Source organism: Lepeophtheirus salmonis, chromosome 5 (genome assembly GCF_016086655.4).
Source record: "Lepeophtheirus salmonis chromosome 5, UVic_Lsal_1.4, whole genome shotgun sequence".
NCBI classification, from domain to species: domain Eukaryota; kingdom Metazoa; phylum Arthropoda; class Copepoda; order Siphonostomatoida; family Caligidae; genus Lepeophtheirus; species Lepeophtheirus salmonis.
In genome coordinates this window covers 15,649,319-15,673,132 of record NC_052135.2, presented here as the reverse complement: position 1 = coordinate 15,673,132, position 23,814 = coordinate 15,649,319, and the positions used below count along the sequence as shown (strand labels likewise).

The window sequence follows — 23,814 nt, the reverse complement described above, 5'->3', positions numbered from 1 at the left end:
ATTGTTTATAAATCATGCATTTTTTAACAAAATCATTCATTCCTATATTATTCACAATGAAACTTATTAAAGCGTAAATTAATTTATAATGAATAAAACTATTTTAACTGTTGAATAAATATTGTTGTAACTAGACTCTAGAGGGAAAATAAGTAAATAGGTTTTATTAACTTTAACCTTTATTAACTTTTAAAATCAAATCAATCTACTTTTTCCCTATAAAAAATAGTTATAAATAATAGATATTATGAATATTGTAGACATAACACAATTTTCAAAGCTGGGATAACAACAATGTAACCCGACTGTTCAACAACTCACGTATAAGAAAATCTACGAATAGAAAAAAATAAATCAATAAATTGAATTCAAAATATCAAAAATCTAACTGTTAGTGATCTCCAAAATTTACACTTCAATATATAAATCTATCTCATTATTAGAAATGTAAATATTGGGTATACTGAGGTGAGCTTTCAAACCCCGCCTAAAAATAATGTCATAAAAAATATGTTAATTTTGAGAAACGACATATCTGCAAACAGATATCACTATAAATTACTCATTGTTTGCTGAAATGTTATAATTTTAAAATAGAGATGAGTAATTAATAAGAGTATTAAATTTTGCTTTAACCGACACATACTTTTGAAAAACATTAAATTTTACCTCCATTTAGCCATTATGCACATTTCTACTCATTACTTCTACGTTTTTCCAACTTTATTTTTTACTATATATTTTTCTATAGGTATTTTTACCCATTGATTATGCAAAAAAGTATTTAACGATATAAAAAAAGGTAAATTTAAATTAATCCTAAGGGAATATTAATCTCATTTTTTTCAATTTAAACGCTTACAAGAACTTATTAGCTACCTTTGATCTTTAATTTTTTTGCAAAAACGTTTAAAAAATGTAAATTTAAATATACATGACGTTAATTTCATTGTCATGTATTAATGTAAACATATTTTTTATATGAAAAAGACATGCAACCTCTTGTGGGAAGGTCTGTATTTAATGTAATTACCTAAAAAGTATTTAAAAATTAGTTTGCATATTGTTAAATATATAAATAAATCCCCATAGTGCTATTTTTCTTTAAAAAGTTATTTTCCTTCTTTATGCATATCAATAATAAATATTTCTGATTTTACTCAATTCAGACATGGCTGACAATTTACCTGTCAAAAACATTTGATAGAAGTTTTCTCAACAAAGAAGAATTATTATATATGTTTTGTTACTTTATAAAAAGCTTTTTATCTAATTGCAATATACAAAAAATGAAAAATTATATCATTTTTGCACTTAACCTAATGCAAAATTATTCTGTTTAGCAATTTAATATTCTATTAAATATAAGTAGATTGAAAAAAGTATATTAGTATCTACATTAATAGAAACAACAATCAACTAAATAAATATGATTTAATTTTTTATTTCTACATTAAAAATGTAGAATTTACGTAATCACAAATTGAGATAAATCTGTTAGAAATCCTATTTGGATGAATATTTTCAAAATGTTCTATAAAAGCAAGTACAGGATAATTTGAAAATAATAGAATTTTATTCAATTCTCATATATTGTAGTTATATATTATTGGATTCAGATAAATAGGCTGTATCTTGGCGAAAGTAAGCTATAATTTAGGAAATAAAATATTGATTATGTTATTTTACTTAAAATAATCTATAAAAATTATCATATAAAAGTAACACAAAATATATTATACATTTTTTTTTTAAAATTATATCATTTATTCATATTTTTTTTGTAGAGGCAGGTTACCGCATCTGTCGTGCGTGTAGACGTATACTTATGTATATACAGGGTGTCCACTATAAATTGGAACTATCTTAAAATTCAACCTGCTTGATAAATATGGAATTTGGAGTGTATTTGTTAATATGAAAAAGTTAGACATGATATTAAGCAATAAATTTATTCAACATGTCCTCCCTCCGCAGCCTCCATCTTCTCCATCCTGCCCCTAAAGGATTTGCATGCCCTGATGACTACTGCGGAATCGACAGCATTCCACTTCCTCGTAATAGAGCCCTTCAGGGCCGCGATGCTCTTGTGACTGACCTTGCACACCTCCCTCTCCAACTTCCCCTACCAGTAGTAATCACACAGATTGAGGTCGGGTGAGTTGGAGGGCCAGGTATTGCGATCCCAGAAAGTTATGTCGTGGGAGTTGAAGAGGTTAGTGGTCCTCATGGCAATGTGTGTGGGCGCTGAGTCTTGTTGGAATATGAACTCCCTCCCAGCGGCCGTATCCTTCATCAGGGGGATGACGAACTCCTCCATGACTTCGGAGTACCTTATCGCGTTAACCCTATCCTTGGGATTGAAGAAGAAAGGAGGCATTATCTCACCGGTGCTGCAGATGACACCATGGGTCATCACGGAGGCCGGAAACTTTGTGGTGAAGACTGCAGGGACCTCTTCTCTCTCCTTGGCATGCCACCTGTCATTCTAGACGTTGTAGCTTCTGTCGACAGTCCAGTTCTTCTCGTCGGAGAAGATGATGATTCTTCCTCCATGGCTATTCAGGTCATAGAGGAGACGCTTACCGTTGGTGAGCCTGGTGGTCTTCATGGAGGCCGTGAGGATGTGTTGTTTGGCCATTCGGTATGACCTGTACCCGAGGTCCTCATTCACAGCCTTGGAGACCAGCTGCTTGCTCACTCCACGGTTCTTGGCCAACCTGGACAAGGAAGTCCCCGGCGAAGCCTTGGACTTCTGGAGGCCTTCAAGAAAGCGGGGAGTGCGGATTTGGTAACTTCTCATGTTGTGGGCCTTGCAGCAGACCTTCCCCTCAACCTCCCAGGCATTGAAGACCCGATACACCGTGGTCTTGGGGTAGTTAACAAGCTTGTAGATAGCAGAGGGCTTGTGTCCCGCACGAGCCAATTCGAGGATGTCGTCTCTCCTTGCTTGTTCCATGATGACTATTGTTTGTTGTCAAAGCAATTGTGGTGGAAGTTATAGTGTATTGTTCAGGCAACCTTTTATATTAGTATGATTTAACCCGAATATCCACATTATGGATCTGGATGAAATTTAAAGTAGTTCCAATTGATCGTGGACACCCTGTATATTAGAAGAAGAATTTCTCTCGAGGAAACATCCTTTAATCAACTAAAATAGACTGTACCTTAATGACAAAAAATTAAAAACAATAAAAACAAAAAGATGTACACTCAAAAAATGTAAAAATTATCACAAATTTTTTTTGTGGAGAATGATGCTCACTTTGAGCATGTTCTACTACTCTCTTAATCACTGATTGCAATATACCTTCAAGATTTTTTTATTTTTCTAATTTAATATATATTATCATCAATACTTTTCTTACTAATTTAACTGACAACTGTCTCAAATTATCTAGACTTTTCTTTAATCTTTTTTAAATACCTGTTGAACTTGTATACACAAATTATACAACACACTTATTTTATTAACTGTTTCAATTCATTATGAGCTAAATCAACTAACCCATGTTCCATGAATCTAATAAATGCAAGCTATGTAGAACCTGTGATTTTATACTCATAATTAGTTAGCTAATGATTTGCCATGATTTATTTGACTAATAAAGCTACATGTAAAACAGATTCGAATGCTACTATTGTTAGATTAATGGTATAAGATTTAGAACGCCATATCATTATAATTTTCATAGTAATTGCACTTATAAGTAAAACAATTTATCATCTTACGGCTTAGTTGCTTGACGAGTACGTGATAATGTCTAGAATAAGATACTGCACTTTTCATTTTGACTGACCTTTCGATAGACTAAAAATGTTTTAGCAGGTACAGAAATTGAAGTATTGATTCTTCTAAGATAATTGTTCTAATTTCTTTATCAGATAAACACTCAGTAAGAGTTGGTCCCAAAAATTTAATTTCTTGAAGCTTTTTTTTGAGAACACCTTAGGATTTTTAAAAAAAAACCAAAAATTTGAATATTTGAAATTTTTCCAAAAATTTTTATTTTTTGTGAGCAACTGTGGATTTTGGAATTTTTATCCTTTTTTTTGTTTTTGGATTTTTTTCAAAGAAGTTTCAAAAACGAAGCCACCGTCCTGTGAATATCGTTGATAAAAAAATTAAATTTTTATCTATTATTTAAAATATATAAAAATCAGTGTCAGGAATTTTGACAAAAATCGTATTGGTATCAGAATCGGGGATTTTTTGTTTTTTTTAATCTTTTCATCACAAGTTTTGAGTAACTAGTTCATACAAATGTCCAAATATTATCTAAGATTTCACTGACATATTCTTAAATGTTTTTTCCTTCGAGAAGTATTGTGTAGATATCTCAAAGAAAAGTAGAGTTATAGATTTTTATCATAATGATTTGCATTATATTATACATTTGTTATGCAAGTTTTTTCAAAAGCTTTTTGATATTTGATAAATTTAGCCTGTTGGAAATTTTCCCCGGCCTACCCTACTTTATGTTTTGTTCTTTTTGAAAATATAACCACTTTATTATCAAAAATAAACATTATCCCTTTCAATAATGTATGCTCTATGATATGCACAAAGTGAGTACTCAAAAAATTAGAATCCTCTTGAAGGTCGTCTTGCCTCAGTTCTAAAAGTATGTCAATTTTTTCTTGGCGTCATTCCAAAAAGCAGGCAAAAATCTACAATTTGATCTTTGTTTTGTTTTTGTTGGATCAAAAATGTCTGAATAACAAGCAAAACGGCAGAGGGAGTGCGATCTCCACAACGTTTCCCTGGTCCCCGTCTAAAGCACCAGGAAGGCGATAAGAAACTCCGACATGGTCTCCAGTAAGCCTGGAATCAGAGGCCATAACAGGAAGAGGAATGCCGATTTTGTGGCATGGTCTAGGAGGAAATTGAGAAAGTAAACACGGACTTCTACTGCAAGGTCCTCATGTACCAGGTCTTCCCATGTTTGAAGAGTACATTCCTCGGAGACAACTGTGTATACAACCAAGACGGCGCCCTGACATACATGTTCAAGAAGGTGCTGCACTTCTGTAGGGAGAATATGGCTGGCTTTTGACAGGCATACTTTTGGCTTACGTTCTCACCTGACATGACCCCCCTGGACTTCGCTGTTTGGAGTGTCTTGGAAGGCAAAACTTCTCACCCGAATGTTGATGCCCTAAAGGCCGTGATCAAGGAGAAGTGGAACAACTTGTCCTTGGACTTAATGAAGGCTAGCTGTGCTTCTGTTCGTTCATGTATTGAAGCCATCATTCAGAATGGAGATATAAAAAAAATGTTGAAAATTGTGAATTACCATTTTTTGCTTCAAAAGTTTTAAAAAATTTGGAGAAGTGAAAAATGCTTTTAAAATTTTCTTATATTTGAGTCCTAACCATGTATTTATGTATCTAAGTATTATAATTAAAGTTGAGCATGTGAGTTTTAAAATTAGCGTGTATATGAAATACATTAAAAGTCTGACATAAATAAAACTTATGCACGATTAAACTTCCTACTATAATTATAGAATGATAGTCTAACACATTATAATGCTAGTAATACATATTTTTAATAGTGTGTTATATTCAAGAGCAGGAAAATTGTCGTTTCTTGGGGTAAGTAACGAATGGCTTTCCAATTATAATAAACTTTGAATAATTTTCTGTTAGTGTAACTTTTACACTCGGCAGTGAAAAAACAATACCTGAAGTTTTCAAGAAACTGTGTGAATAAAAAAATGAATAGTTTAAAAAAAGTTTTTTTTTCGTAAAACAATTACAATTTTTTAAATTAAACTTTTTTAAAACTATTGTTATGTTTTTTTTTAAATGTTGTTGGTTTTTGTTTATTTAAAACCAATTTTTTGAGAGTATTTTTCTGGCCTGTTTCCACAAAGGCAAGTTAAAATATTTTTTTTAAAATTTGGTTGTTGTTTGTATTTGTATTCTTCGACAAATTATCATCCATTTCTTTAAACAAATTATTTTATAAACCTTTCTGAAGCGCTGTAAATTGCACTTAAACTTTAAAAAAAATGATTGTCTCAATAAAATAATAAGACACTGATAGATTTTATTTGAATGACCTTATCAGGGCCTATATAATTTTTGTACATTAAATAAAGGCTTTATACCATAGTGGCAATCCTTTGATATCTGAAATTATCCCATATATTTGAATATAAAGCTTACAATTGACGCAAATCTGAAATATTGTGTTTTGTGTGTATATATGAAATAAAAAAAATAATGCAGGAGTTTCATTTTTCTTAATTTTTGTGCAAGATTGTTTTTGTGTTGAAGCTCCACATATATGCATAAGTAAATAGATATCATGTTACAATTAAAAAAATATATTCCTACTGATTATGAAGCTACTTTTAAATAATATTTTTTATGAATATATAAAAACTGTATTCCTTAAAAAAACGTTTTCTTAACAACATTATGCAAATAAATTTACATGTAGGTTTTTGTAAAGGAATCGATTAGAAAGGTTCTACCCATTTGAAAGAAAGCTAATAAGATTTTTTGGAATTTGAAAATCGACTTCATAGCTTACGAATTAGAATGTATGTACTACTTACCTGATTATTATCTCCTAGAAAAGGTGAGAGGCCTGTTAATAGAACAAAGGTCATTGCTCCAATGGACCACATGTCCGTAGTAAGAGAGATAGGCTCAAAATTAATAACTTCAGGTGATGCAAACTCCGGAGTTCCTTCCATCACACGAATCCCTTTTCCATTTTCATCGATGATCCGTGCTAATCCAAAGTCCACAATTTTTATATTGAATCCGTTCAGTGATGTGCAAACAATGTTGTCCGGTTTGAGGTCCAGGTGTACCACACTATGTTCTTCTAAATGCCGACATCCTATATAATAAATTGGAGAAAAAAATGTGACAATGTTAGAATATATTTCTTTTCGTAAATATTGTTTCATGAGTTATTCGTTTTTCGTTACAAATAGTTAGTTGACTCATTCATTATTTTTTTGGCTATTAAAAGACTTTTGATACTTTCTTGGATTTTTAAATTTTTGAAAAATTATTTTACAATATTTTTGTTGAATTTCAAAGAGGTATCTATGTGTTTATTGGATTTACTGAGAGTATAATTAAAAAAGAGATTTCGCCTTTCTTTTTAAATTTGACAAACATTTTTTTGAGACTGTGACGATAATTTGTTTCTTTCAAAAATTTATTTGTACATCTATATACTAAGGGATACAAAAACTTAATATTCAATAATTCCTTGGATAAGTTGTTTAAGCCATGATATGTCAACCAAAATGTTTTCAACGTAAATTAATATGCTATTTTACAACCGATATCCTTTTTATTTAATGATAGTTATATCTAATGGCAAGACAATTTTATTTTAGAAATAAAATACTAGATATAAAGGTACCATTCATCAAAAGTACATATTAAAAGTAAATATATCAAATACAATTTTATAAAGACGTGAGATACAAAAATGTAATTTATATTTTATGGGGCTGAGTTTATTAAAATATGTATGTTATATGTACCATTTTATAGAAATATTAGGAGGTGTACAATTGCTCAGAGCTATTTGTTAAACAATAATAGAAAGTTTTTCAACGCCTTTGTTACCCATATTGATTGTATGATAAATTAGAAAAACAATTATTTTTTTATGTCTATGAATAATTATGCACAAGTTTTAATTTAAATAATAAAAGTATTTTAGAGAAAATTGAAAATATGTAATATAAATTTCTAAAAATAAAGATGAAAAATTGCAAACACAGATACTAAAGTATTTCTTTTTTTCACAATATTTTAGGCTTGCATCAAGATATTTAGACCCTTTAACTATTAAATATGCCTTAAACGGTATTCAAAATACTATAGTTTTGTTTTTTTAATAATATTTTTACTTTTTATTCTTAAATAGTGATGTATCATGAGCAAAACTCCTAAATTAAAACTAAAGTTTTTTGAAGTAAAAAAAGAAAACCAAAAACTCGGCTCGTGTGTCTAAATTTACTCGTAACTTGTCATATATTTTATTACTCCCTTTTTTCTTTCTTGAGAATACTAAACCATGTTCATCCTCAAAATATATTTTTTATTCGGACTCAAAATGTTTTACATCCAAAAGAGGAAGAAAGCTGCTTCATTCGAGCAGGTTATGAATTTATGTCTTATTCTTTATAATTACAAAGGGAAAAACATTTTTTTATGGTGAATTTGCAATAATCCTATATAAAATATAATTTTTAGTCTCTTGAATTTGTTAGCGTACAAAAAGCGGTAGGTAGTGTTAGGGGCGTCTGCAGCAGGTGGGATGGAGGGACTTTAGTACCCCTAAATCAATGAATTTTTGTCTATATCAACCCAAAATTATCATTTATGCAAAATTTTTAAGTTTAATACAAATGAGAGTAATGAGTATTGAGACGATTAATCAGTATTTTGTAATTTCTTGAGTGTTTTTTTTTTTAATTCGAAAATACTCGAGCATCAAAATTCAACTCGCGGCACATCACTATTCTTAAATGCTTTTATTTTATATTTTCAAGTATCTTTATTAAATTAATGTAGATTGTTTTATCACAAAATTACTCATTTTGATCTTGTTAGCTCACGTGTTTCATGCAATTATAAACTTTTTCAGTATGACCATAACCTTCACAAATTTGTCGAACCAGATTTGAAATGTCCCCTTCACATAGTTCCTTAGGTGACTCCACAATCCGTTCAAATAGTTCTCCTCCAGGAAGATACTCCAACACTTGTACAAAATTACCACAATCCTCATAGGCTCCAATTAATCGTATCAAATTTGGATGATCCAACTTTTTCAAAACCTCAATCTCTTCAAGTATACGAAGTTTTTGTGAGGCCTTGGATGCATTAATATGTTTTGCAGCACGATGAAGTGTACTTTTTTTCTCGAGTACTTTGTAAACTTTGCCGTATTTACCTTCTCCAATTTTTTCAAGAGTCTCATAATCGGATAAATATTTTGAAATGGGCCAAATTTGATTTTGTAAACACTTGTCTTCACTTTGTGGCATTTCTTTTAAAAACTGATTACTTGTTTTCTCCTCTTAAGAAACTTTAGTTATTACTTGCTTTTATTTACATATGAAGCTGTTTCTCATCAGTTAGTACTTTCTCTTTATATTTTAAATTTATTCGGGAATGTCTAAAAATTTATATTATAGCCTGCACCTTCATTAGGGTGGCCCTTATTGTGTATTCAAAAAATCAACGTTTTATATTCATTCTCTCACTTTCTCAATTGTTTTTTCTTCTTCATTGGGCTTTTATTAAAATTATCAATAAAACAAAATAAAGATTAAAAAATGATAAAGTACATCAATAGGCATTGCAATAATATCAATCATCATCAGGTATCGACTTATTAAACATTTTAGGGTTGAGTAGAATTTAGATAATCATTGTGGTAAAAACTTTTAATCGGTTTTAATAGTGCCACAAATTGTAACATATAGTACATAAAATTTTCACTAAAATTATAAATTTAAAAACATTTGCTGACATGTTTATTTTTAAAAACAAATGAAACGTATAATAAAGTAACATTTTCCTGCTACTGAGAAAAGTTCATAAAATAATAGTCAGTTTTGTTGATTAAGAATTTTAAAATAAATAATTTTTTAAATGCTTACAGACCAAATGGGTATTGTAACTTTATGTATACATAGTTGATATCGAATTTTTTTATCGGGTAATTTTTCTATATAGTTTAAAGCATTAAATAGTGATGTCAAATTTTAGTTAAAGTCATTTTTTTTTAACAGGGAAGTTTTATTATAAAGGGAACAAAATGGAAGGGTAAGTCAAGTTTAAGGAAAACATTTATATTTAAGGTCTACTCTAACTCTCATCTCCTACGTTTCTTCTTCAAAAAGCTTACGCCAAAAAAAAAAAAAAATAGTGAGTTAAATCAACTTTCATTTGTTTGCTTCATAAATTGCCCTCATTTTCTTTGTACTTGTTTGTAGCTACTGTAATCAAGATCTTATGCTGTTTGTACTTTTTGTTATTTAAGAATCATCTCCTTATAGTAGATGGGGGCTGTAATAATCAAATCCAATTTTAGCCCAACTTTTTGGATGCAAAGACATCTTATAAGCACTCTAGAAGAAAAAGAAAATCCATCCCAACACCCCAACTCCGAAAATTACTTTTTTACATCATGAATGCTTTTTTTTAAATCTATCTTCAAAGTAATAAGAAAAAACTCGCAAATGTCAAATCATTAAAGCCTTTTTATGCTTAAAGTAATAGTTATATAAAATTTTATGCTTATAAAGTACAATTTAATGGCCACAAAAAAGGTCAAATTCCTCCAAATTTTTATTTAACTGTGCATACTAGCGTGACCTGTTAATTCGATCTGTGTTGTATTTTAATAAAAAAGTTATGTTTCTAAAGTTTTAGTCTTCAAATGGCATTTTTTGAACTCTATAGCCATTTGAATATGACTTTTTTTTTGACGACATTAAACATGATTCTGATCGTTTCAGTATCCCAAGTATTTCGTTGGCCTACAATTTTTTTTCTTCAAAATTAAAACAGAAAGATTATATTCTTATGTATCACTTGACAAAAGGAACTTTAATGAAACTTTTAAACTTCAACCACATCACTTTAAAATTTAAACTTTGAAAGTTCAGCAACCTAACTTTAAGTATTAAAAAAGACTAAATTTAACAAAAAATAGTAAAATCTATTTTGTAAAACAATAAAAAGCACATAAGTATCTACTTTTATATTTTTTTGATATCATTTAACATAATTATATTTCTCTTAAAGGGATTGGCAGTAAAACGTGACTGTTGATTAATGTTAATTTTTCTCATTAATTTATGAAGGCTTAGAGATTATTTTCTTACACTGGTTCAGCCATTGTCCATAAACAAACTATGATTAATACTTTGTCATCTCGTCATCATGAGTGAACAAAAAGCCAGAGGAAGTGCATTTCAGATATCCTAGATGCTGGAGTTGATGTGGTTAGGATTATGGACAATGCCATGTACTCTAGGAGCCTTGGTTTCAAGGTGGCCAAATGAAGAATAATGGGGAAGACCTCTCCAGGAAAGCTTGAAGTGTAGGGCACAATTCAAGGAGGGATCCAAAGTTCTTGTCCAGCTTGGGAAGAAGATCACGGATGACCCTACCAAATTGATTAATCACATTACCAACAACTTATCTGTGGCTGCTAGGACCATCATGAGGGCTATGAATATGATCTTTGTTGTAATTTTTAAAGGACAAAATATTTTTGAAGTTTATTATAGAAGTATGAAAATACTAATTGTTTATGACTTTTTATTTTTAGTTATCTTCTACTTTTAATATTTTTTCCTTGTCAAACATAGACCTTTCTTTTCATGAATAATATTTTTTTAAAAAGAAACAATCTTATAAAATGACACTATTCATGTAACAAAAATATTTTGATAAGTAAAGTTGAGTACATACATAAAAAATTCCCTTTGTACACATATTCACAAGAAAAAAAAAACATGTTTTCAATTCGTTCAACATAAAAAGTTTTACGTTTGAAGCTTTAAGTAAAGTTTATTAAAAGGAAAGTTTTTGTGCTTTCAATGCTATACAAGTGATAGTCTTCTACTTAATTGTTAAAGAGTTATAAATATTTTTTTCTGGAAAAAGGATTTTTTAAATTTTCTAATATATATTATTTTTAAATATATGGTAAAAGACAAGATTACATTTCAGGGGAGCTCAAATTTTTTTAGATTCATCTAATTAAGGTAATTATAAAGTATTTCCAATTTATCCAAATTAGTAAAAAATTCATTAATTTTATTTTAATTAATTATCCCATAAATTATGAAAACAAATGAGTATGCTTTCAATTTTACTCAAACTCAAAGTTAAAAGATTCATACTTGAATAACATTCAATGCATAGAACAAGCTAAAAATCATTTTTCATTTCAAATCATATGATTAAGCATTAATGACAAAATTTTAAAATTGAAAGTGACTTAATCTAAGCTATATACTCAGAATGAGTCGCACGTAAATTGTCTCATTAAACTCAAACTTCAGACTCGACATGAAAAAAAATTGCAACATGTCGTGGACTGGAGCTAAAAGACTTGATACTTGACATGGGCTTGTAAAATAATTAAGACTTGCGAACACTGAACATCTCTAACGGATTACTTATACCATCATCTTAAATAGAACATTTCATGGTAATATTCGTAAAACACATATGTCACTAAAAATAATTTGCTAAGAAATTAAACATCATATTTGACATGTTATTAATTCAAATACGCTAATTAAATGTCTTTCCATTAGAGTGACGTGTCAAAAAAGGATAAGAATGAGTGATGTTTTGTAAGAAACTATTTTTTCTATATATATATAGATTTAAATAAATAACAATGAAACACTTTAACACTATAAATATTTTAGTAAATCTAATACAAAAATTATTTTTTATTAAGTTAACTATGGCGATATTCAATTTACAGAGCATTATTTTGTCAAAGGACAATTTCTATTCTATTTTGCCAATGATAAGTGTTTTGTAAGTTAATTGAGATAATTTGAATTAGTTCTTATTAAAATAATCACAGTTTAAAAGATTTTTTTTTTAATTATTCCTTTAATTGGTTAGATGGATTTGCACTGATTTTTACAAGGATTTTTGCTTCAAACTTCCTTCTGCATTACACAAGTATCGCTGGATGTTTGAAACGACCGTTTTCAATCATAATTGTTATTTTACAACCTAATGTATTATTTTTGTCAACGGAAACTATTTATTCTGAATATAACAGGTAGAAGTTACATATCTTTGTTAATTTTGTATATTTATCTATAGTTCATTGCGGAGTATATGTACCACAGAATCCTTAGAATGATTTTTGTCTCTACAAGAAATCCAGGCAATATATAATAATCAATCTAGCCGTGTCTGAGAGCGACAAATCGTCACTATCTCGTCATCTGTGGTATGTAATCGCAGAAATGGTACTACATGCCCTCATCAGTAATTTAACTCCATCAAGTGAGCGATACAATTTGGCTAAGAGGCTCATAGTAATGAAATATGCACTCTGTGACAGACATGCCATACATACATATCGCTTTGGTGTAGGGTTTGGGCAACCAAGTTTTCCAATTGACATATCACAGTCTACGACACTTGCATATTTAATTTCATGCGACTCCTGGCTGATCTTTACACTGCTGGGCTTAGACTCTAATATTCTAATTTCCTGACCAAAAAGTCAAATAGTATAATTTGTAGACTTATATATTTTTCAAATCAAAGATCAATTCCATTAACATCATTAATGACTCTGCAGAAAGGGGCTTAAAACTAAGCTCGAACTTTACTGGTGTTGCTAAATTAGAAGAGCATTTTCAGAATGTTTTACAAGTAGTAGAAACAGATAAAACTAATGTAATAGTGAATAAAAATTAGTAGCTGTGGAGATCAAAAATTAATAATTCTACTAATAACAAACGGGAAATATATTACTTATGGTTTTAATTACTTTTGTATCATTTATTTACTTTATGGACATAAATCTTGTAGTATTCTCATTTTTTAGCATTTATGTGGAACCAGTAAATAATAATTAACAAAATTATTTTTTATGAGGTAAAAACACTTTTGCTATACCACCATAACGAAATAAAAATATTTTTAAGAACATAGGGGGGTTGATGCACCTAGGTACCCATAAGTTTTGAATCCAACTGAAGTGATGTAAGTTCCATAACTAGCCTCTCTTAAGCCAATAAAGCCATATTTCTAGGTTAGTATATTTCTTTCTAACTAAAATTAAAACAACATATTTTTGAGAAAGCACAAGTTAACAATAATAATATTAAACACATAATTCTTAAAAAAAATATCTAGCGTGGCTTGCCATAGTAATATAACCATATACTATAATATTCTCATTTAAACATGCTTAATTTGAAACCCGTAGAATTTATTCGAATTTAAAAATATTTCATACAGTGAGTGTTTATTATAGGTTAAACAAATTTATCATACCGTCAAGTCAATATTTTTTACTTGGAGGTGTATGATGCACCCACCTTAGTGCATACTCTTTCAACCTTGGCATGAGTTTTTTTCAAAATTTTGGACTTTTGAAATAATTCAATTTTAAGTTTTTCTATGTATTTCGATGGCGTAGATATTATCCAATCTAAAGCACTGAGTTCTTGACCGAACTTTTTTTGGTTAATACGGGTCCATTTTATATCATTGAACCATTTTCCCGTCAAGTTCGTCCACATAATCTCAACAATCTTTTGAGAAACATACTGTTCTCTTGACTTCCCAGGCAAAAAATAACATTAAAAAATTCAACGTAGATGTATGCAAGAAAGTTCTTTTACTCCAACAATATTTTTTATTACGGTTATTTTCATTTTTTTGGATCTTAACAAAAAAGATATTCTAATAATAAAAGCAATGAGTTCTGGTATGGGAAGAATAAATGCTCAGATTTATGCAAATTACTTAACAATCTTTCTCGCAAGTACTCCAATCGAAATCAAGGACTCAATGACGCCATACTGGAAGTAATGACTAATGCAAAAAATAAATTTGGTTTATCAAGAAAAAAAAAAAAGTGGGTTTGTTGTAGTGTGTATATATTGAATAAAATTTCCATAGTGTTGAAGTCGTAAAAGAAGCGAAATTATTGGCAATCTCAATCACTAATAGTATTACTTCCTTGTTCGAACAGAATGAGAAAATCCTCATAACAACTTTGTTAAATACATCCTATTTCTTTCCTATGACTTCATTGCTAAAATTCGAATAGACTTTTCACGAGACTCCATCTGGACCACCTGCTTTATCATCCTTATAATATTTTCCTATAAAGTTAGATATAATATCTTTGGAGAAGATATAATTCCCTAACGAACCTATTAATTTCAATTGACGATGTTATAACGTGGATTACGTTTTTAAATCAAGTGGTGTAATAGAATGGCGAGACGTCGAACAAAGATCAGGGTAGTTTTCTGAAACTCAAAGAATTCAAATTACGACAAACTTATCTTCAGAAGCCTTTACTCTCCTAATGATCTGACTGTAGGCAATCCCAAATAAAAAGATAAAAAAGTCGGGTAGGATTCAAAGTAAAATTAGTCTATTAATAGTTGAGAGAAAACTCCTAGGGTATGGCGGGTCCAGGGATGACGTAAATGACCAAAATCCGTTGACTGTCAAGTGAACCCCTTTTTCAAACTCAATACAATAATGGTTACACTAAAGGATGGGACTTTGAGCCTCTTCACTAACAAATCGAATCCAAAAAAGGGTGGGCAAAGTTGTTCTATTTCTAAAGAAGAAAAAGAAACGAGTAGGCACCTCTTCTACGACTGCTCAAGGATCCTCAAATTCCGTACCCTCCTGGAGTAAAAAATTATACATGGATGTGATTACTACAACTCATTTTAAAATATACTTTTTAATTACGCGTGTCTCAAATATTACACTGTTAGATGTAAAGACAGAGGCTTTCCTCTAGGCTTCAAAACTTTTATTGAAAGGAATATTACTTTAATGAGGAGGAAAATACTTTGTTAATGTAGTTTTTTTTGCCTCTTTCTTTCTTTTAATAACCATGACATCATAAATAATGTACCATTAATATAAAAATTAAATCCCCCGGAACAATTTTTATCAATTAAAAAAAATTATTAAAAAAATTGGGGACATATTTATTCATATTTGCATTTGGGAATATTTTATTATGTTAGTTTTTTCTTTCCACTATGACATTATTTTTAAAATTTTAATATTCTTTTCATTAATGTATTACTTTTACTAACAATTATAATTCTTTTATTTTATAAATACTAACTATAAGTCAACTGTTACACCCTTTGATTACCTCTTTTGGTCAAAAAAAAAAATAAAGTATTATCTATTGGTCATTGATTTATAAATGTATCTCACAAACAATCTTTTATTAAAAAAAATGTTGCAAAATTAAATGTCACTTAAAGATCGTATATTTAATTTTTGACTTTTTGAATACATTATTTAAATTTTCATAGTCAGAGTTCATAGTTGGTCTTATTATGAAACTGATCAAACCACAGAAAAGACGATTCTCTCTTATTAAAGTAAGTTTAATAGGTAAATTTGTATTTTTTAAATTGTTATGATATATTGTAGCTAAGCAAGTAGGTCTAAAATTAGATTATATTTTCAACAAGATACATTTTTAGTCACATGAGTAATAAATAAAATATATTTAAAATATAAAGTAATTTTATAGTACTAGGTTATATATATGTATGCATGTAGTTCTCAAGAGAAGGTATATGTCACAGTTTAGTTGATGTTTCCCTCATTGGGAGATAAGTACGACTATCCATGCAAACTCAAACTACTTGTCATCATCACTTTAACCATATCCGTGTCATTGAAAATGTTATTATGTTATACGTAATTTAAAAACAACAAAAAAACAAAAAGCAGATCTCTCCCTCCCAAGTGACACACTAAATTCTACTTCTGCCACCAAACTAAACTCCCAAAGAATATATTCAACAACATCTACATGTCAAAATCCTATAAAGACATAGTTTTTACTATAGAACAGTTTGTATCTGAATACCTTTATACTGTCATCACGGAAATGAGGTTCCCCTCCAGCAATTTCTACTTAATTATTTTTATGGGACATATATATTTATCTGGTATTTACATTCTATTATATTTTTACATTTGATTGAAAATATTTAAATTTACTTACCTCATTTGTCTTATTTTTACTAACTATAATAGTTTAAAAGTCGACTGCTGTAGTCTTTAATGATTGTTGCTGGTCATAATACATATTATATATGGTTTTCTACTATATTGAATTTACCAAAATATTGATTAAGTCATCAGTTATAAATAATTCGATAGAAAAATCGTGTAATCACTTATATTAATATTTATAGACTATTTATTAGAAAAAGAAATTAATGTGGCTTTTGAACTTTCTATCTTAATCTTTTAAGCATACATATTATTAAATAAGGGGATCTACCAACATAGAGTATATCCATGTAATACCATGATCCTCAAAAAGTAAAAAAAAAGTATTGTATAACTATTCCAATTACACATCTGTTTCTATACAAACATTTGTAAATATTGAGGTTTGAGTCTCAGTCAAAGGAGAAACTTTATTTTTGATATGTCATAATCAATTTGTCGTTTGGATCTTGTCAGACCGTAATATATGTAGACAAGACTGATATTCATTCATTTTTAAATTTCATATTTTTGTTCTCTGAATCCATGAATAGATTTTCTACCCTATCCTGATTTATGAGGTGTACAAATATGATTTAGGACACAAATTTAACGTCCTATGACACTATTCTACCGATTTTCATATCTTTTAAATATAGATGACGTCATCAATAATTTATTTTATGTGGAATAAGTCAAGCTCATATTTTGGTGACCGATCTAGACAATGTCCAAACCAGATCCAACTTCTGACTAAATCAAATTAGTTCGATCCACTAAAAATCATAATGGTCTTAGACCGGTCTAGGATTTCCAGACAAAAACCCATCAATATATAATAAATTATGCATGCATTTGTTTAAAACCGGTTCTTTTCTAGTAAAAGCTTTTGTGACATTGTATAAGAATAAAAATTTGTCAAAACTATGTTCCACAGTCTAGATTTTTCTTTCTGCAGAACTTGAAATATATTTTTTTACATATTTCTATTTTCAAAATTGTAAATAAAGAAACATTACATAGTAACACCTGTGTGACAAATGCTCGTATCCTGGGAGCAACACTGTATATACAACATAGATACATATATGTATGTACCTTTTTTTAATCATCTAATGGCATGAAAAACATATTTCTCTGTACATGAAAATTCCATTTCATGGCTTTCCTTTTTCATGGTCATCATCATTTAATAAAAAAACTACGTCTTTTTATCTAATAATTAACTTGTAGATGGGTTTTTAATTCAATGAAAATAAAATAAATGTAGAATATTCTAATGAAATCAAATTGAAATTATCAGGACTAACTCATGTACTGGATCTTAATCCTTTTCTTCATATAATGTTTATTAAAACTTAGACTTCCTAAAGTATATATTGGTTCATCTTTGTATTTCATCAAACCACATTGCACAATCGGCATGGCAAAAAATCAGCTAAAAGAGTCATTATTATTAAAAAGGTATAAAGGTATTATATTAGACACAACACAACATGCAACGCTAAAGATTTTCCGATTAAATTACACTTACTCCATGGTTGCAACTCCCATTGGGCCCCCTTATATCAAAGGTCAAAGATTATTTTCAACCCCGCAAAGAATCCTACATTAATATTGCAAAAAATGTACTATTTAATGGGAAACCAAATAAAACATACGAAGAGATCGTTCAGTTCCATTATAGGATGTCAGAAATTAGTAATTACATAATTGATTCAATCAATGTCCGACTCATACAATAACCTTCAAAACGTAAGGATCTTCGTCTTACAACAATAAAGGATTAATTAAAACTATGATATACTCACACAGAAGCTAATTTAGCAGAATTTCATTTAAATAACGGTTTTTAAACTATTTATTTAACAAACCTCATGACAAATTTTCTAATTAAAAAGCAACCAGCAGAGTCAATATGAAACACATTTTTAAAGAAAGGCTGATTCCCTATCAAATTTAAAGTTGACAACATGTATAAGCTTACGTATCATGTTCAATCCCTCGAGAGACAGAAATGGAGAAAGGGGGAAAAACTCCTTTAAAATAGTTTTCATGGAAAATATCTCCTTTCAGACTTGTTCATAAGTTTATACTATTCCGTTAATAGAAAAAAATAAATAAATCATTCCACGTAGTTTGCCAAAAAAAATAGAATATATGTTCCTTGTATGGAGTATTCCTTGATTAACATTATCAAGCCATGGTTTCCTAACACGTTGAAAGACAATTAAGTATATATATGTCAAGTTATACAGCTATTGGAATCGACGTAGCTATGGACAACGCCCGGGGGATTTTTTCCGCTCTTCAACTCAATCAATGTGCGTAGGTTCGCCCCCCCCCCGATGATTCCTAGAGAAAGAAATATACTTCATGTATATGGACTTCACTTAAGATTCCTAGGTTAGTTGGAGTAATTGTAATATTATAATTTTTATTTATACTTAATCAGTGCAACTCCATCTAGTTAATTAAAGGACCATAAAAAAAGAGTATTTGTCTTGTAAGATTTACTAAACGTACCTTCTTTTACTGGTAATTTAAATTGATATCTACTACCATGAGACCCTTCCTTATATTAAATTAATATACCGGGCCGTGCAAAATTATTTACCAATGATGTAAATATACTTTTTAAGAGGTTTTGTGGCAATCAATCTGATTTTTTCGTATTTTTACTGTTAAAATAAACAAAAATCCTTCCTGTGAGAGCGTAACAACTTCCACACGTGAGACCATGTCCAATCAGGAAACAAAGAGGATTGAAATTGTAGCCCTCCTCCGAGCGGGAGTGCCTCATAGCAACATTAAGGAACAGGTTGGGGCCTCGTTGAAGACAATTTACGACGTTTCCAAGTGCTTGGAGGCTGGGGGTGATCTCAAGCATTCCCCTGGGTCTGGCCCACTGTCTCAACAAGGCAAGTAAAGGTAGTGTTCAAGATGTCTCCCAACAGGTCCATTGCCGACATGGCCAGAAAGATGGGAACGTCGAGATCAACTGTTTCAAGGGCATTGAAAAGGGCTGGAGGAAAGTCCCTGAGGCGTGCTGAATGCCTCTGCTAACTGAACGTCAGCGAAAAGTCAGACTTGAGCGTGCCAAGAAAATCTTGAATGATATCAAGAGCTCATCTGGACGCATCATCATTTTTTCAGATGAGAAAACTTTTACGGTCGATCCTGTTTTCAACAGGCAAAATGACCGTGTTGTGAGCTCTGGAGATGTGCAAGATAAGCACCGCTATGTGGCAACAACAAAGCACCCTGATTCAGTGATTATGTTGGGTCTCGTGGCGTCCAATGGGAAGGCCATGAAGCCGGTATGGTTCCCCACTGGCTACAGAGGATTATGTGAAGATTCTGGCGTCCAAGGTCCTTCCGTGGATCAAATCCATAGTCGGCAACTCTCCTTGGGGGTTTCAACAAGATGGGGCACCCGCCCACGCTTCCAAGAAAGCTCAGGAGTGGCTCAAGGACAACATGAACTTTTGGCCCAAGGACTACTGGCCCCCTCAGAGCCCAGATCTGAACCCACTAGACTTCTCTATCTAGGCGCACGTGGAGACCAATGCCTGCAAAAAACGACACAAGAACACAAATGCCTTAAAGGTTGCTGTCAACAAGGCCTGAGCCTCCATGGACGCCGATTACATCCAGCAAGTCTGTGGCAGCTTCAGACATCGCCTGACCAGTGTCATTGAATCAAATGGTGGTTACATTGATTAAATTTGATCACAAACTATTTTATTATTCTAAAAATGTTTGAATAAATTGTTTCTCAAGTCATTCGAAATGTCATTATTGTCCGCGATATATTCTGAACAAAAATTGGTAAATAATTCTGCGCGGCCCGGTATTTTGCAGAAGACATGCAAAGAACAAATTAAATGTATATTTTTTACATTTTTTTGCTAACCATAATACATGCTATTAAAGTTAAAATACCCTATAAATATAATTTTATAGAATACTAGTACACAACATGTGATAAAGGATGTAATATTATTAATTTTTCATTGAGTTGAGTTTGTATATATTAGTGTTGGCTTTTTGGCATAAAATGGACAAAGACATTAAATATATATATTTTTACATATTTTTATTATTCAAATACTTCCGTAGAAGACATTTTTTAGAACATTGCAAGATTACTATCTTGTTTAAATGAATAAAATGTAAAAATCAAAATATCCTGTGATAACTTCGGACTTTTTGTCATTTGGGTTTACTCTAATATAACATACTATTATACCATAGATGTTAATTCTTAGAAAAATATGTTGCAAAAATTGAAAAGACAGATTATCAATCTTAGGATACAAATAGATTTATACTTTTTTCGTTTATAATAATTCATTTTGTTTTTGCACATTACTGACACTCGGTGTCTTTCAAAAACTTGAGGAAAGTTAACAATTAGAACAGCTTTGAAATTGTGCTATATATCTATTTTTATATACTTAAGTATAGTAAAAAAGACTGCAAAAAACAAACAAATATCTTTGAACTCTTTTAACATATTTTGGAATTACGGCTATAACTTTCTAATATATGTTAAAATTGTTTTTTTCGACTGTTAACATATTCCGCTAATCAATTGAAATTACAAAATAACATAAAAACAATCTTAATTTTAGGTATTTTTTTGCTTTTTGTATGATAGACAAAAACCTAAATGTCAGAAAAGAAAAAATAAATTTAAAAAAAAGTTAACCTTTAAAGTTTGTAAACAAAGAATATTCAAACAGATATTTCATATATAATTTAATTATGAATTAATTGGAAAACGTCCAAGTTATATATGAAGAAAAAAATTGAAACTATTCAAAGTTTGGTGTTACAAGTAATCTAACGGAGGACACGGCAATAGTAAGAGTAATTTTTTAATTTAGAAAACAAATTTTTGACAATTTTCGAACTCTCTCTCATTGAGGATTGAAACTAGAAAAAAATCCCTTTTTTATTTCTATAAATAATTAATCGTAAAATTCAAAAGACCTTGTTGATATTCTAATGTGTTATCTGTATTCAAAACTTCGTCAACAGATAGATGTTTTCTTTAACACCCAGATATTTTACTCAAACATAGGAATTTACATCCCTTGTGATCTGAGATTTAAAAGGGATATACACTACATTATAAGGAAGGCTAATCGAAACTTGAGTATTATTAAATGAAGTTTTAAAAATCGTGACCCTTCGTTCATGGTAAAACTTTATTAGCTTTATTTCCTCACGATTTTAATGTACGGATCTAAGTTTTGGAATCCTTCGAGAAAATACCTTATTATCTCCTTAAAAATAGTGCAAGCTAGATTTGAGTCGTTTTCCTTCATTGGGAGATAACGAAAACTATCAATGCAAAATCAATCTATACTTGGTCTCTTTACTTTGTATCATAGACGTGCTATTAAGCACGTTATTACGCTCCAACAAAAAGACAAACCTATCTTCCCCATCCTGGATTATTAATAAAGGCTACGTCTTCAACGATACTCTCTATTCATAATACCATCTACCTCCCAAAACCAAATATCGACATGTTTAACATAGTTTCTATTACAGATCAACTAGTCTTTGGAATTCCATATGTTTATACTTTCGCCAAGGAAGTCAGGCTGAACTCAAGCGATTTTTAGTTCATTCTTTTTTTTGTGTGTGTGTGAAACGTATATTAAATATATACATACAGAGCTGATGCGATATTTTTGACACATTTAAAAAATATTTCAAAAAAATGCAAATAATCTTTAATTTATTAAATCAAAAACATTTTGAAAGGTGTGGCTTCTGGAATCAAATTCTATCCAAAGTAGGGACCCATAGTGACGATGAAGTTCTCCAGCCTAGCCTTGAACCTGTTGCAGGCGCACTCAACCTGGTCCCTGACCAACTTGTTGTAAATCAAGATGATGCGCTTTAAATCGGCCAACGTGTTGCACTAGGTTCGGTTAGTGTCCCCTTTAACTGCGTCTACATGTAGAATTCACAGGGATTGTAGTCAGGAAATTTCCCTGATGGTCTTCACGTGTTCCTCACCGTGCCGACACCCTTCATAATGTCACAGTCTTTAAAACTGCCACAAATCAACCGCGGTTATTCTTTTCCACTGTTTGGACAGGTTAAAGTTGTTGGATTCCATTGTTGTCAGTATCATGTGTTCCGTTCATAATTGGATCCAAATCTATTGAAAAATTACAAAACATGATTGCAAGGTCCAATTTTGAAAATATTAAACTCGACACAAATATTATCTACGCTGCTCTTAACGAATGTAGTTTTTAAAAAATCTGTTTTATGATTTTTTTATTGTTTTTAGTCTTTGATTAGATGATTATTTCACTAATTTATCAAATCTTGTTTTTTGATCATGGTTATTAGATGAGGTATTATATCACTCTATCGCCTACCTTTTTTCTTTTTTGTTATGTTTTATTTATAAAATGTATTGTCAACTTTATTATTTTACGTTTATAATACTTGGACGGTGTAGTAATAATGAATAACTACAAATAAATCAAATAATAATAATACAAATGAAATAAACCTAATTACTGTACAATTCTATGTTAACTTCAAATATGAAGTTTTTATTTGTTATATGGTAATATTATAAAAAATGTCAAAAAAGTTTATTGTTTATGGAGTTTATGTGAAACAGAATGCAGACTCAGTTTTAAATTTGTTTTGAAGACAAATGAATTAAAGTGTAAATATAAATTGACCTTTCATTTTTAAAAGAGTATTTGTAAATGCAGCAGCAATAATGATTTAATTTTAATTTTTTTCATGCAAAAATTGCTCAAAGTTAATATATGTATATATTTGTGATCAAGGAATATATATTTATAATTTGTGATCAACGCGTAAAGTATTAGTTTAATCGAACTTAATAGATTTTTCAAAATGTAATCTTTTCTTGGCTTATTTATCAATTTGTGAGTGGTAAAAAAAATATTTTATAAAACACTTTTATCTACCATTAATTATTCAAAATCAAAATATGTCACAAATTTATGTTTATATCTGGATTCTTTTTTTACT

At 30.0% G+C, this 23,814-nt stretch overlaps 1 protein-coding gene and 1 long non-coding RNA gene across 2 annotated transcripts in view; one reads left to right on the top strand and one right to left on the bottom strand.

The window, feature by feature from the left end:
* Window positions 1-9,144, bottom strand: part of LOC121117885 (myosin light chain kinase family member 4) — a 37,453-nt gene extending 28,309 nt beyond the window's left edge. The window contains exons 1-2 of the mRNA XM_040712404.2: window positions 8,648-9,144; window positions 6,573-6,862 (exon numbers count right to left, since the gene is read on the bottom strand). Coding sequence (XP_040568338.1) covers window positions 6,573-6,862; window positions 8,648-9,038 — 681 coding nt within the window. The 5' untranslated portion in view covers window positions 9,039-9,144. The remainder of the gene's footprint in view (window positions 1-6,572; window positions 6,863-8,647) is intronic.
* Window positions 9,145-21,550: 12,406 nt separating this feature from the next.
* LOC121118723 (uncharacterized) lies at window positions 21,551-23,332 on the top strand. The gene is made up of 2 exons (XR_005864548.2): window positions 21,551-21,639; window positions 22,552-23,332. It is a non-coding gene; the product is annotated as an uncharacterized lncRNA (long non-coding RNA).
* Window positions 23,333-23,814: the final 482 nt, after the last annotated feature.